The sequence below is a fragment of the Nomascus leucogenys genome, chromosome 23 (genome assembly GCF_006542625.1).
Source record: "Nomascus leucogenys isolate Asia chromosome 23, Asia_NLE_v1, whole genome shotgun sequence".
Lineage (NCBI taxonomy): Eukaryota > Metazoa > Chordata > Mammalia > Primates > Hylobatidae > Nomascus > Nomascus leucogenys.
The window spans coordinates 10,273,679-10,289,759 of NC_044403.1; the positions used below are offsets into that span (position 1 = coordinate 10,273,679).

Below are 16,081 nucleotides of genomic sequence, written 5' to 3' on the forward strand. Positions count from 1 at the left end.
TCAAGAAGAGGCAGCTACTGAAAATGAACATAAATTGTGTATAATGATATTTGTTTAAATATTACAAAGTCAGGAAGTTTAACACAAATGATCACTACATTTAATATCCATAGGAAAATCTGAGACTGTCAAACAAAAGCAGGAAAATAAGCAAATCTAATAATAAAGGCTTCGTATAAGACTATATTGTCATTTATACTCAGTTTAAAGGAGAGGCTCTCCGTATTTTGGTTTCTCCTTTGAATAGATCTTTGACTTACTCTAGTACTACCATGAAAACTTCATTTATTCTTTTTCAGAATTTCTTGGTTTCTTTGCCTCTTGCAGAGTGACATTTCACTTTTTAATCTTTCAGCTGAATAAGCCATATAACCAATTTTTGTAAGTTACTGAATTTTGAGCAATTATTTGTCCTTTTGCTTTCTCTTTCAGGTAAACAATTATTTGTCCTTTTGCTTTCTCTTTCAGGAAGTTGATGGCAATAAAGTTATGTCTTCATTTGCCCCACACAACTCATCTACCTCACCTCAGAAGGCAGAAGAAGGTGGGCGACAGAGTGGCGAGTCCTTGTCTAGTACAGCCCTGGGAACTCCTGAACGGCGCAAGGGCAGTTTAGCTGATGTTGTTGACACCTTGAAGCAGAGGAAAATGGAAGAGCTCATCAAAAACGAGCCAGAAGGTAAAGACTGGAAAAGAAAACAAACTTGGTGCTGTGTCCTGATTTTAATACTTTGATTTTAACTTCTTGATTTGTTTTTTGATTTATACTCTTAAAGTTAAATTGGACAAAATGGAAACCTATTGCTATGAAGACGGTTGGTATATTTTTTTTCAGAAGTACTTAGCCCTGTCTATCTCAATTTTTTTAATCATTAATTTATGTTGTGATGTTATTTTCACATATGAGTAAATCGGTTGAGTGAAAAGGATTCAAGAATAGAATCTGGCAGCAGAGCCGGGAATAGTCACCTACTTGTCAAATATCTGCAGTCTAGTTTGTTTCTCTTCATTTTTTTTTTCCCTTGAGGATTAATGTAGAATTTCACTACGTTTTTTAACCTTTATACATTGATTCATCTTATCCTGTTTCTTGTATAGTCAAAAATTAATATGGTTAGGACTATTATATATTTACAAATTAGTGATTCTTTAACTTTTAGATATGCTTAAGTTCCTATTTGTTCAACTTCCAGAAAGTCTTTCTTTTAAGATTTTATCCTCTAAATCTCTTTTATAGTCCCTGATAGGAGCCTTCAGGTGATACGCAAATGGACTAATCTTAAAATTAAAGCAAACAAGCCAATAAAATAACTGTTGCAAATTGTACAAACTTACGCGTAATTGACAATCGTCCTTTATGTTACACATGCTTACTAACTCCTATTTAAACCTCTGTCCATCCTAAGCATGGGTGCCATATTGCACACAAGAACATGCCTCCTGTTTCAATCAGGTGGAAATTTAAAGCAAACAAACAATGATGTGCAGACATACTTTATAACAAAAATACACTGCACGTATACTGTGTAACAATAAGTTGGGCTCATTTCTAGTCTGTTAGGACACTGGTAAATTATGAGGATATCTGACACAAAATTCTGTTATCCTGTATATGTGACAGTCATGTGACAATTAAATATCTCTGGTTCCCTACCAAGTACATAACTGGGACCTGGATTTTGGTTAAAATTTATGCAGTTCTCATGATCTGAGAATTGGAAAGAATTTTAGAGATATTCTCGTCAGCCAAAGATTTTGGATATTTTGTTACATGTCCTTCTATTCTCATGGAGATAAAAATGCAGTGTTGAGGGGGATCCAGACAACCTTATGTTTTTAAAATGGTGGATTGTTTCCTAATATTATAAATAATACAGTTTTATCATAATTATCTTAAAAATATAAAACATTATAAGGAAGAAAATAAAAATCACCTGAAGTCATAGCTATTCATGTGTGAAATAGCAATAATGTTTAATTATTTTTATACTGCTTCGGTAACTGAGTTTAGAATACTTGTGAAATATGCTAAACTTAAAAAACTTTTTTCTTCCTCTTTGAAAGGTGTAGGAAGTTACAGACAGGCAAAATGGGATATCTTATCTGAATTTTTTGATATTTTTGATATTTTAATAGATTTGATTGCATTGTAATTTCTTGCATGAAGTCATAGCTGCAGGTGATTTTTATTTTCTTCCTTACAATGTTAATATGAGGTTAATAGGATTCTTAGGATGTGTTTTTTAGTGTTTATTTTCATATATTCTGCTAATTTTTTATGATTAGCTTTATGCAGACGGTCCCCAACTTATAATGGATGCACTTAAGATTTATCAACTTTAAGATAATGCAAAAGCAACACACATTCAGTAAAACCATACTTCAGATTTTGAGTTTTGATATTTTCCTGTATGCAGTAGGATACTCTCTCTCATTGCTGGGCAGCGGCAGGGAGCCACAGCTCCCAGTCAGCCACGCAATCAAGAGGGTAAACAATGATACTCCACAGTACGTTGTGTTGCCAGATGATTTTGCCCTATGGTGGGCTAACAACATATGTGTTCTGAGCAAGTTTAAGGTAGGCAAGGCTAAGTTATGATGTTCAGTAGGTTAGCTGAATTAAATGCATTTTTTACTTAATGATATTTTCAACTTAAAAAGGGTTTAAGGACATAACCCTATCATAAGTCTAGGAGTATCTGTACTTTTAAAATATTGTGCTTCCTGTTTCATTTAGAATTATAGTATGAGTGTGTCTTCTGCCAAGTAATATACTTTGAAAAGAAATAACTGCCAAGGCTGGGCATGGTGGCTCATGCCTATAATCCCAGCACTTTGGGAGGCCGAGGCAGGTGGATCACCTGAGTTCAGGAGTTTGAGACCAGCCTGGCCAACATGTTGAAACCCCATCTCTACTAAAAATACAAAAATTAGCCAGGCGTGGTGGTGTGCACCTGTAGTCCCAGCTACTTGGGAGGCCGAGGCAGGACAATAGCTTGAATCTGGGAGGGGCAGATTGCAGTGAGCCAAGATTGGGCCATTGATCCAGCCTGGGCAACAGAGTGATGTGTCTCAAAAAAAAAAAAAAAAAGGAAAGAAATGACTGTCAAATATTCTGAAGTATGGCCATGATTTACTATTGTAATTTATACATTCACTTTATTTTTTTAAAACAGTTTTAGATTTACAGAAAAATTAAGCAGCTAGTACAGAGTTCCCATGTATTCCATCTGTATACACAGTCTCCTCTCTTATTAACATCTTACATTAGTATGGTATATTTTGTTAAAATAATGAACCAACATTGATACGTTATTATTAACTAAAGTCCAGAGTTGATTTAAACTTCTTTAGTTTTTACCAAGTGTGCTTTTTCTGTTTTAAGATACCATCAAGGGTAACACATTATATTTAGTTGTCATGTCTTCTTAGGCTTTTTTTGGCTGTGACAGCTTCTCAGAATGTCCTTGTTTTTCATGACCTTCAGAGTTTTGAGGAGTGCTGTTCAGATATATTGCAGGATGTCTCTCTACTGGCATTTGTCTGATGTTTGTCTCAATCCCATGAGATTTGGAGTTTTGGGAGGAAGACCACAGAAGTAAAATACCACCTTTGTCACCTCATATCGTTACATACTTTCTATGTAATTAAGAATGTTGGTGTTGACCTTGTTCATTGGCTGAAGTAGTGTTTTGCAAGTTTCTCCACTGTAAACTTGCTCTCTGTCCCCTTTCTACACCGTACTCTTTGGAGGGGAGGAGCTCTGTACAAGCCATACTAAGGAATAGGGAGTTATGTTACTAGAGTTGGAGTGTCTACATAATTTATTTGGATTTTTCTATATGGTACATTTATCTCTTCTTTACCATTTATTGTTTCATTCAATCATTTTTTTACATCAGTATGGATTCATGATATTTATTTCATATTTTGGGTGTCATTTTTACATACCACTATTGTGGTCATGATAATGATTGTTATTATTAGTTTAGCATTTCTTTTCTTTCTGACACTGTAAGATACTGGGGTCTCATTTTGTATATGTCTTGCTCCAGTGCTAGAATCATCCATATCTCCAAGAAGCTCTGGCTCCTTTTATTGGAGAATATTAGAATGCAAGATCTGGATGCTGGGTATACCCCTTGCTTCTGACGTATCATTCCTTTGAGGGCCTCTGAGCAGACAGAGCGATGAAAATATATGTTTGTATACTAACCTATATATGTATATATTTATAAATATTTCTATACTTGTCTATATTAAGCTGAACATGAATTCTTACTAATGTCTCTAACTTGAATCCATTTCTGCATGGATTATTGCAGCTTCATTTCTTATTGATCTGTACATTTCCACCCCAACAGTGAGAAATATGGCTCCTGCTAACCACCATTCATTTATATAATTGTTCAGTTCTAGTATACATGTAGAAGGGTATCAGAATAATTAACTGCTACTACCATAGGAAATATCTTTGTCAACTAGAGTACAGTGTATGGGTCCTTTTGCTTTTAGTCTTACAGATTCCATTCATTTCCAAAGTTACTAAGGTAACTTACTAATTTACTTTTCCCCCACCCCATTCAGTGAAATTGTTTCATATATTTTTAACACAGTTAAATTAGTTCTGTATCCTTTACTGGTGTCCCTCACACTCCTCAATGATATTTTTTAATTTGCTTATGTGAAGGTTCACTTTTTATGTTGTATTATACATTTATGTGTACAAATGCATAGAAATGTACAACGTATAATGCAGTATGCATTGACAAATGCATCTTGTCACTTATTTACCACTGACGGTATCATGTAGAATAAACTTCACCACTCCAAACTATCCTATGTTTCACCTATTCGTCCCGCTTTTTTCCCCAGAATCCCAAGTAATCACTGATCTTTTTACTATGTGTAGTTTTCCTAGAAAATCATATAATCAGAATAATACAGCATGGGGCTTTTTCAGACTGGCTCTGTCACTTAGTAATTTAAGGTTCTTCCATAGCTGTTCATAGCTTGATAGCTCATTTCTTTTTATCAGTGAATAATATTCCATTGTATGAATATACCACTATTTTATAAATTCTTTTTGCCTGTCAAAGCACATATTGGTTGCTTCTAGCTTTTGGTTATTATGTATAAAGCTTCTATTAATACTCATGTGCAGCTTTTTATGTGGACATAAGTTTTCAGCCCAATTGGGGAAATACTTAGGAATGTGAATGCTGGAATTTATGAGAAGATTATATTTTAGCCTTGGGAGAAACTGCCAGACTATCTTCCAAAGTGGCTGTAAGATTTTGCATTCCCACCAGGAATGAATGTAAGTTTCTATTGTTCCAAATTCTCATCAGAATTTGATATTGTCAGTTTATTTTATTCATTCAAATAGATGTGTAGTGGTATCTCATTGTTTTAATTTGTAGTCATCTAATTTTAAGTAATGTTCAGCATCTTTTGTGTGCTTATATGCCTTTAATGAGGTGGCTGGTTAGCTCTTTTGTTGATTTATTAACTGAATCATTTTCTTGTCAATGAGTTTTTAGAGTTCTTAGTATATTTTGTATACAAGTTCTTTGTCAGAAATGTATTTTGCAAATATTTCTAGCAGTCTGCAGCTTGTGTTTGCATTGTCTTAACATTGTCTTTTGAGGAATAAATAATTTTAATAAAATCTAATTATTGTTTTGCATGGATTATGCTTTTGATGTCTGTTAGCAATCATCACATAATCCAGGGTCACTTAGATTTTCTCCTATCTTGTCTTCTTGAAGTTAGTATAGTTTTTCATTTTGCAATTTAGGTCTGTGATCCCTTTTGATTTAAATTTTGTAAAAAGCAGCTCCGTGTCTGCATTCATTCGATTTGTTTTTGTTTTTGTTTTTGTTTTGCATATAGAAGTCCAATTATTCCAAGACCATTTGTTGAAAGGACCATTATTTCTTCGTTGACTTGCCTTTTTCCTTGCCAAAGATCAATTGAACGTATTTGTGTAGATCTATTTCTGCCCTCTGTATTTTGTTCCATTGATCAGTTGGTCTATCGTCTTGCCAATATCATCCTGTCTTGATTACCGTAGCTTGATAATAAGTCTTGAAGTTGAGTAGTGTCAGCCCTCCAACTTTCTTCTTTTTCTTCAATATTATGTTGGTGTCCTGGGTCTGTTACCTTTTCTTGTAGACTTTAGAATCAATTTGTTGATATCCACAAAATAACTTACTTGGATTGTATTGGGATTGTGTTATACCTCTAGATCCTGTTGGCAAGAATTGACACCTTAAAAATCCCGAGTTATCATATTCATGAACATAAAATGTCTATTTATGAAGATCTTTAATGATTCCTGTTGAGTTTCATAGTTTTCCACATATAGATCTTAAACACACTTTGTTACATTGATACCTACTATTTCTTTTTTGATGTAAAAATTTAAATATAAATATAAATTATATTGTCTTTTTAATTTTATATTTCAATTGTTTGTTGCTGAAATATGGGAAATTGACTGTTGCGTATTCCCCTTGCATCCTTTGGCCTTTCAGGACTCACTATTAGCTCTAGTAGTTTTCACTGATTCCTTGAAATTTTCTACGTAGACAATCATGTCATCTGCAAACAAAGACAGTTGTACTTACTCCTTTTAAAGATGTGCACTTTTTTTTTTTTTGTCTTCTTGCGTTAGCTAAGAGTTTCAGTACAATGCTGAGTAAGTAAGAGCAGTAGGAGGAGACATCCTTGGCTTGTTCTTGATTATAAGGGGGAAAGCATCTAATTCTCACCATTAAGTATGATGTTAGCTGTGGGATTTTTGTAATTTTTTTTTTTTTTTTTTTTTTACCAAAGTGAGAAGACCCCACACTATTCCTAGTTTGCTGAGAGTTTTTATTATGAGTAATTGTTAGAATTTGTCAAATATTTCTTCTGCATCTATTGATATCTGTGCTTATTTTTCATGAGACCGCTGATATGGTTTTCAAATGCTAAACGAGCCTTTGCAAACTTGGAATAAATTCTACTAGGTTATGATTTATAGTTACTTTGATAGATTGTTGGATTTGATCAGTTAATATTTTATTGAGGATTTTTACATCTATGTTTATGAAATATACCATTACATTTTATGTAATGTCTTTATCTGTTTTTGGTTGGTAATGCCGGCTTCACAGAATGAGTTAGGAAGTGTTTCCCTCTCATGTTAATTTTTAATTTTCATTTGAGATGCCTGCAGAGTTCAGGGCTAAGGTCTACCAAGAACCAGCTTTGTGATAGTATGTGTTGTATTTTAAAAGTAGCTTTTGGGGATTTAGCTTTAGATGATGTTCTCCATAGGAATTTGGTATATGGCCTTGGTATTCCCCAATGTATCATATTGACTTCTAAGTGGATACATAGACTCTTAATTTGGAAGTGTATGACATGCCAAACCCAGTGAGTAAGTCCCAGCAGGAAAGAGCACAGGAGATAGATACCTCCCCCACCTAATTTTCTTAGCAGGAGACATTAAGAAGTCCTGGGGGCCAGGCACAATGGCTCACACCTGTAATCCCAGCACTCTGAGAGGCCAAGGTGGGCGGATCACCTGAGGTCAGGAGTTTGAGACCAGCCTGGCCAACGTGGTAAAACCCCGTCTCTACTAAAAATACAAAAAAAAAAAAAAAAATAGCTGAGCATGGTACTGGGCACCTGTAATCCCAGCTGCTTGGGAGGCTGAGGTAGGAGAATCGCTGGAACCCCGGAGGTGCAGCTTGCAGTGAGCCAAGATGGTGCCACTGCACTCCAGCCTGGGTGACAAAGCGAGACTCCATCCCCCCAAAAAAAGAAAAGAACTACTGGAAATTAGAAAAGGGTAATATCTAGTAAGAACAATTTGGGTATAAAAGAAGAAATAGAGCAATAGAGCGTCCATACCAGGAAAGGTAGACACAAAGAAACGTCACTATTGTACCTGAACATGAGAATGTTTTTATTATTTTATTTCCTATGACAATGTTCCTTTTGTACTTTCCTCTCTACAAACATATTAAAAGCTGAGCTGAGGAGTGACTTGGTAAATAAAGACAAAGAGAAAATACAGAGGTAGTATTTATGAAAGATTGGAATATAAATTGCACAAAGCAAGCATCTAAAAGTGTTAGTTTCAGAAAGGTAATTTTAGCATAAACATAGAACCACTAAGACGCATTGATGTTTAGATACACAAGATTCTTTGACATGTACTTTGAATATACAAAACTATAAATAGACTCACTTTTATTGAGAATTTGCTATGACAAGAATGTTATCTAATAACTGCAATGATGGGAGAGATGCATCAAGGAGTAATTTATGTATTTGGGTAAGGCAATGATCTTAATCACCAAAAAAACAGTAACAAAGCAAAAATTGTATCATAAAAAAGAATAGTAGAATGTTGACAGAACTTTGCTTTTTTAAATTACAAAGAAAGAAAAATGGATATCTATAATATAAATATAAATATAAATTATATATATTATATAAATATATCTTATATAAATATAATATAATATAAATATAAATATATCTTATATAAATATAATATATCTTATAAAAATATAAGATATATTATAAATATAATATATCTTATATAAATATAAGATATATTATAAATATAATTTATCTTATAAAAATATAAGATATATTATAAATATAATTATATCTTATATAAATATAAGATATATTATAAATATAATTATATCTTATATAAATATAAGATATATTATATAAATATAATTATATCTTATATAAATACATATTATATAAATATAATTATATCTTATATAAATATAATATATATTATATAAATTATATTTATATTATGTATATTATATAAATATAAATTATATTTATATTATGTATATTATATAATATAATTATATTTATATTATATATTATATAATATAAATATATATACACATGTATATATGGAGATATAGACGACTGTTCCAACAACTGGTAAGCTACATTGGCTTCAATGATGTCATTAATCAAAGGGTATGATTTGACCTGAGAACAGTCACCAAAACCTTACATCATGTAAGCATCAGGACAATGACACTATGTACAGCACAAATGTTCCAAAGCTCTGTGATGCAACATAGTATCAGAAAGAATAAAATAATTAGGAGTAAATTTAACAAAATAACTAAAAAACTTATACTCTAAAAACTACAAAATATTTTCATAGCTCTGTAATGGGAACAACATCATGACTATGAGGGAAGCAGATATAGAGTGAATGTAACTAAATGTTAAGCTCACAAATATATGCCACAGAAAAATCTTTTCTTCCCTCAAGCTATTTTTGCCATTGTTTTTCAAAGGCCATTAAAATGAACAGCAGGTTGTGATGAAAATTTCATTAAGCCCCAGCTAAATCATTATGAGGGTGCCATATTCATGTCTTTGCTTCCTTTCATCGAGGGGGGGAAAGCAGATTTCAATAGAAAGTCCGTATTATTTCCGACCTTACCCCTGCCAACAGCAAACTAACACAAATTCAGAAGTTAGAAAAGAATAGTGCGCCATACAAAAGGAGGCCACTGAGGTGAAATGGTTACAAAGAAAATTAGATTTGCATATGGGTTGAAGAAAAGACAGCTCTCTTTCATTTTAGCCAGCCTATTTTTCAAGTGATTAATTAAAATATTTTGCAACTTATAAATAGGAGAATAATATATTGATATATTTGGTTTGCATCTTTTTTCTATGAGAAATTTTCCCTGTCATTACACAAAAAGCTCTGATTCTTATTTATTCTTATTTATCCAGTGTCACTTTAACTGAATGGAATGCTAAAGTGCATAGTCTATTCATGGTTTTAAGTATCTGACCTATGTAGCATAGTTACATTATATTTTGTGATAACCATGGTCTATCGGTTGGTCTTCAGCTATTAAACCTAACAGTTAAGAGTGACAATGAAATTTAATATGACATTATGTGACACATAATTTCTATAATTCCTCTATCAAGACATTGAAGAAATATGTATTAAAGGGAAATGCATTAAAATATATAAATTACTATATATAAATATTTAAATTGTTACCATGTATTAAGTGTATATTGTGTGTTAACTACAATGTTAAATAATTTATATAAAATGCTTCTTTCAATCTTGATGAAAACCTTATAACCAGGGCTCCTGTGTATAGCCATTCCAGTTTCAGGGAATACCATTCACATGATCTCAATATCCTCGTTCCTATTATCTCTATTTCCAGATGAGGCAACTGATAATTAAATATGTTTTAAAGTGACCAAGTCAGGGTCACTTTTCAGCCTAAAGTCAACCTTAGACTAGAATCTATGCCCTTAACCAATACTTATTGCTGTTCCTTCCAGTGAGAGATTTTGCCAAATAATCGTTTACTATTATCATTTCACACATGTGTATCTAAACTTTAAATATTGAATCATATATTATCTGAAATATTTAATAGTATTGAGTAATAGTAGTGATTAATAGTTTTCTACTAAAGTAAATTTCTTATGCCTCAATAGTGATCAATTTTCCAGAAAACTTTTAATGGGAGATTAACTCAGTTTTTACTGCTCAAAAATAATGCCTTGGAGGGTACCTTAATAAAAAATTTGTTTTAGAAAAATGAGAGCAAAATAATTGTGGAATAATAGGAATTAAAAATTCGAGTGGAACATAGATACATTTTAGGACTCCATTCTCATTTTAGAAAGGGAGAGACCAAGACAGAGATATATATGCCTAAGATCACACAGCAGTTGGTGTTAAATCTAAAGCAAGAATGCAGTTCATGATTTATTGGTCCAGGTTCCTTTTTTCCCTTTCAGTTACATCGTACATTCAGATATTCTTTTCTTGCTTTTGTTTTTTATATTTTAGAAATAGTGTTACCATCTTAGTTTTAAAGACCATTTCATTAAATTTAAACAAATCGAAGGCAACTGACTGCCTTAATTTTGCCAGTAAGTAAAGGTAGATAAGTATCCATCAGTGTCTTGTGTTCTCAACTTCCAGGTGTGCAGGAGTGGCCATAAATGTAGATCAGCAGTTAAATTGAGGAGTCTGATTGAAACTCGATTTTCATTCAAACTTTAGGCTAATTACAGTTGAGGTGAAAATAATTTTTACCATGTCAAGAACCTTAGAAATCTCAATTAAAATAGAATCCTTACAGATACAAGATTTTAACTCGCTTATTTTAATCTTTCTATATTCATGTTTATGTCAGCTTCAGCATGTCTTTGAAATGGCCATTGCAGCTTATTCACACAGTTAAGTTTCTTCCTCCTAGAACCACAACAAACACAACTCGCTTTTCATTGATTTCCATCCCTTCTATCTACAAGTCTATTCTTCTTGCCCCCAAGCCTAAATTTCTGTGAGTTGCATACACGTGCTATTTTCACCTTTTTACCTCTTTAAGAACCGTTATTTGCCTCCATTGTTATCCTTACTCAGATAAAATTGTCCATTTATTTGTCAGTTTTTTCTGTAGCGTTAAACCCCTTATCTTTGAGGGAAGTGAAATATTTGTGAAAAGAATGTTTCTACTGCTTCAGTGTTGCCCTCTTGCTGCCTTGGGTAAAGGAAGGGAGAGATCGTAACAAATGTCCAACTCTCCTGCCAGGTGTTATGTGGGCTGTTTCATGTAATCTTCAAAAACACTTAAATTAGTATAAGTTCTTATCTTAAAAATGAGTAAATGAGGCTTACTGATTTGCTCGTGTTATTATATGGAGGAACTCGAATTAGAACAAAAGTACTATCAGCTAAAAATTCCTTAGCATTGACTACAAAATCATATGTAATCCGACTCTACCCTATTGTTCCCCCTTAACCTTATTTTCTACCACTCTTCAAAGTACATGTCATGCAATCTTGTCAAATCACATGTAGTTCTCTCAACACTCTTTGTTTTTAATATTACTGTGCTGTTTCATATGCCGTTCCGCTGCCTTAAATGTCGTTTCCCGTCTTACCTACTTGATGAATTTTTATTCACTTCTTAAGACTCAATGATTTCCTCAAACAACTTTGTCAGAATTCAAGTCAGTCTACGCTGCTAATACTAACTCATCTCTATAGTTCTTACCACATTATTATTGTTTATTTACATTCTGTCTTCTACAATAGTGTGTGATTGTCTAAATAAAGTGTTCTTGATTTCTCTGTGCTTCACTTCCTAATAATGGGCTTGAGACTTTGGAGGTGCTTGTTTCTCTTAACTGTGGGTGACAGTCAACCTACTAACTGACATTTTGTAGCCTCGCTAACTCTCCCCTACAAACTGATCAGGTGTAATTTGTGTTTTTAAACAGTTTCTGCCTTTCTCTTTTTAAATATACCCTCACACTCTTCTTTTACCTCCTTCCCTATTTGACTCATTTATTCCATCTTCTCCAACCTTCTTCTCATATGTATACCCTTATCCTTATTGCATTGTAAGATCATTTATTTTCATTTTTTTCTGGGACTTAGAGGTCAAAATATTCTCCTAGGTCATAAAGCAAGATATTTTCATACCCAAGATATAAAACTAAAATACACACATGAAGTGATTTTTACACAAGTGCAAACTTTTTATTTACATTAATCTTTTAAATGACTTAAATATTGCATACTTCTCTAAGAAGATATGGTAACATTACCTATGGGTTAGTGGCCATAGATAATAATTCTCTTCAATTGCTGTAGGTAAAGCGAGAAGTGAATTGGCTTGATTTTTGAAAAATTTTCCAGAATTTAAAGCTATAACTTGTTCTTTAACAGTGTTTCAACATGATGGAGACAAGCACCCCTTTCTAGGTAAATAGAGCTGGTGTGGGAGACAGTTTGTATTTCTTATGATGGGCTCCAGATTGGGGCAGTTTTATTATTGGATCTTTCCCTCCACAACCTCTCCTTTCCTAGTTCTTCTTAGGGGATATGGTGAGAGAAATGTAACCTTCCTGTTAAGACCTTTCCTGTTCCTTCTAGTCTCCCAAGGTGTCTAACAGCTTCCCTCAGAGGTAGCAGAGTTTCCAGATTCAGGATTCATGAGTTTCTTCAGAGGCTTTATAAATCCTGGAAATTGTTGCAAAATGATGAAAATATATCTATTTGTACATTTTTGGGGAGATAATCCATAACTTTGGCTTTCAAATGAATCCACAATGTAAAAAGAGTAATTAGACAGTTAGTATTCAGTGTTTGAGTTTCAGTCCTGAGTCTGCCACTGATTACTAAGCGATTATAGTTTAACATCTATGTAGTTTAGTCTCTGATCAATTTTGAGGGGCTAATTTACAGATATTTAGCAACATTTGGGCATATAATTTTATCTATTTTGGTTCTTGAATTTTGCATCATTTGCAGGAAATGCAAATTTTAATTTAAAGTAAATTAAATTTGTCTAAAAGTGAGCATCTACCTTATAATTTACATTGTAAAAAATATATTTACTTGCCTTTAATTTGCTATAATAACTGTATTAATGTAATAAATATCTGCCCTCAGCTGGCAATGCTAACTACTCTGCTTTCATCATCAGAGGATTGTTGAAGGAGACAAATGAAGTGATGTGTATCAAAGTACTTTGTAAATTATAAACAACTTGGAATTGTACCAGTTATTGTCATTATTTCACCCTGGCTACCTTGAAACATTGTTACTTTAGATATACCAGAAACATTATGTATTTCAATATAATTCTCCTTTATACATTTTTTAATATTATGTAGTTAAAATATGCTCCTTTCCCAGAATGCTTTTATGTGCTGAAACACCAGAATTCAGAGCTGCAAAATCTGGAAATTTAGGATAGGTAATCAGCAACAAGAACAATAACGAACTCAACAGTCATAAAAATCACAGGGCAGGTAGTTACTTTGAAGTTTATTTATATACATTTCTCCAAATAAATACGTTGTTGGGCAGTTGCCTAAATGAACAATAACTTTCCAAAAAATTTTTTTTTCTAAATTAATAGGGATTAAATTGAAACTTGTGACCAATGTGAAACCAGGAGGGGCAGTTTTTACATTGGATTTGTGATATTTCTATTTCCACAGTAAATGCAAATATGAGCTGAAGACAAATATAAATGAAGTCCACATTTTCATAGTTTCTAAGATTTTAGCTTTTCCTTACGTGGTTTATTCCCCCTGCCCCATCACTTTACTTTTTTTCTTTTCCTTCCTTTTGTGTGCCTGAGTGTGCGCATGTGCCTCTCTCTGTGTGTGTGTGTGTGTGTGTATGTGTGTGTGTAGTTCCCCTTTCAGATCCCACATATGCTTAGTTTTATTTAGCATCTGTATCTGTCAGTGTTCTTCCTTCTGAGCATGACGCCTACACCTCCAAAATTGTTTTGCCATGATGAGTGTGCTCCTTGTGTGTGAGAAACTGCATTTATTTGTGAAATTTTTGCTTCTACTAGAACTAGACTTCATCATTATTTAAACAACTAGAACTTTTTCCTTAAACTTCTTCAGATAATCTTTGCTCACAATTTTATATTTCAAGACCCTAAAGGCACAACTTATTACCAAACTTACCTAGTGTTACTTTACATGAAGCAGTTCATTGCCTTTAGTATGGACTTTAAAAAAAAGAGTTCTCTTCTGAGAACTAATGCAAATAATGCAATGAATTTCAAAAGATATGTATGGTGGCAGACCTCAAGCCTTCACCCTCAGGATCGTCTATAGACCATAGACCATTGTTGGATAAAGGAAATACCAGGATTTTCATTCACATTGCCCCACCTGTCCCTCTTTCTCGTACTGTGCAATGCAGTACAAATTCTTGGAGGCAAATATCCTAAAACACCCACTTAATCCCACCTGTGCCATTTGTGGGATTGGATTGGACAGTTTTATGTTTATTCCTGGATGTTTATGAACAAAACAGTAACATATCCATTGTTCATTATTTATCCTTTTAAAACTTGAAAGAATCAACATTATTGTTTAATTTATCTTCTTGATATTTGCGTCTGTCACAAAAATAATTCACTTCAATTGATTGCACCTTCTATGATACTTCTATTTTTTTACAGAAATTATGTTAATGTCCTTTTAATTTTTATTACAAATGTTTTGACCTATAAGACCATTAGATCCTCTAAATAGATATAAAATTTATTTCCCTGTTTTCAGACTTATTTTATGGGTGCTAAAGAAGGTATTATTAGCAGTATATTTTCATCTGTGCTGTTCTACAGAATTACATGTAATTGTTCTGTAGAAAAGACAGGCCCCTGGGGCATGATATTTGGCCTTGTGAACATCCCTACAGGCATGGCATGTTTGATGTTTGAATTTACATTATAAATCACAATGCTTGTTCTTATAATTTAAATGTCTGTTGTTGAGCAGCCCTTTAGAAATTAAACTGAACCATATTACATCAACAGGCAAGTTAAACTAGAGCTTCAGATTTACCTCTTAATCTTACCAACTTTTTAATTACTATTTTTATGGGGAAATTATGGAGATTGGCTTTCCTAAGTTCAAAATCCCAAAGCATTCATTAATTGGGCAAAGAAGGGGGTACTTTGAAATTCACTCTTGTTTTAAAATCACATTTGATGGGGTGGGAAAAATAAAAAGTGAACGGATCAGGGGAAAAGCCTAAAGATACTTTAATTGGCAGAGGTTTGAGTTGCTTTTGTTTAGTTACTCACTGTCCTTTTGACAAAGTACATGATGAAGAGGCTTTGTAAGTGCTGTTCCACTGAAGGACAAACAAGGGTACTTTTCAATTGAGCCCTTTTAAGTTTTGTTCCTCACACTCCCGCTGCTGTTGGAGGCTACTCCTAATGCATTGTGGCTATGTGTTCATCTATGCAGTCTGTCACTGAAAAATGTCTCTCTCCTTGTAGAGCAAGCTAGAGTCTAACCTCCAGGCACCCTTTTCAAAAGCACCACTGTATGGAAATCGACACTCATAAAATGATGATAAAGAAAAGAGTTTATTTTTTAAAGGTCAGGACAAGAAGACACCCTCAAATGCTGTAGAGCCTATTTCTTCAGGAATAAGTGTTTTAACTTTAGCACTGAGTTAGCCGAGTTTGAAGCCTCGTAATTTTTCAACACTAAAGTG

At 33.2% G+C, this 16,081-nt stretch overlaps 1 protein-coding gene across 6 annotated transcripts in view; it reads left to right on the forward strand.

Moving 5' to 3' along the window:
* Nucleotides 1-16,081, forward strand: part of SOX5 (SRY-box transcription factor 5) — a 753,263-nt gene that overhangs the window by 437,762 nt on the left and 299,420 nt on the right. For all 6 annotated transcript variants that reach the window (XM_030804393.1, XM_030804395.1, XM_030804392.1 and 3 more), the window contains one exon: nucleotides 469-679. In XM_030804393.1, coding sequence (XP_030660253.1) covers nucleotides 469-679 — 211 coding nt within the window. The remainder of the gene's footprint in view (nucleotides 1-468; nucleotides 680-16,081) is intronic.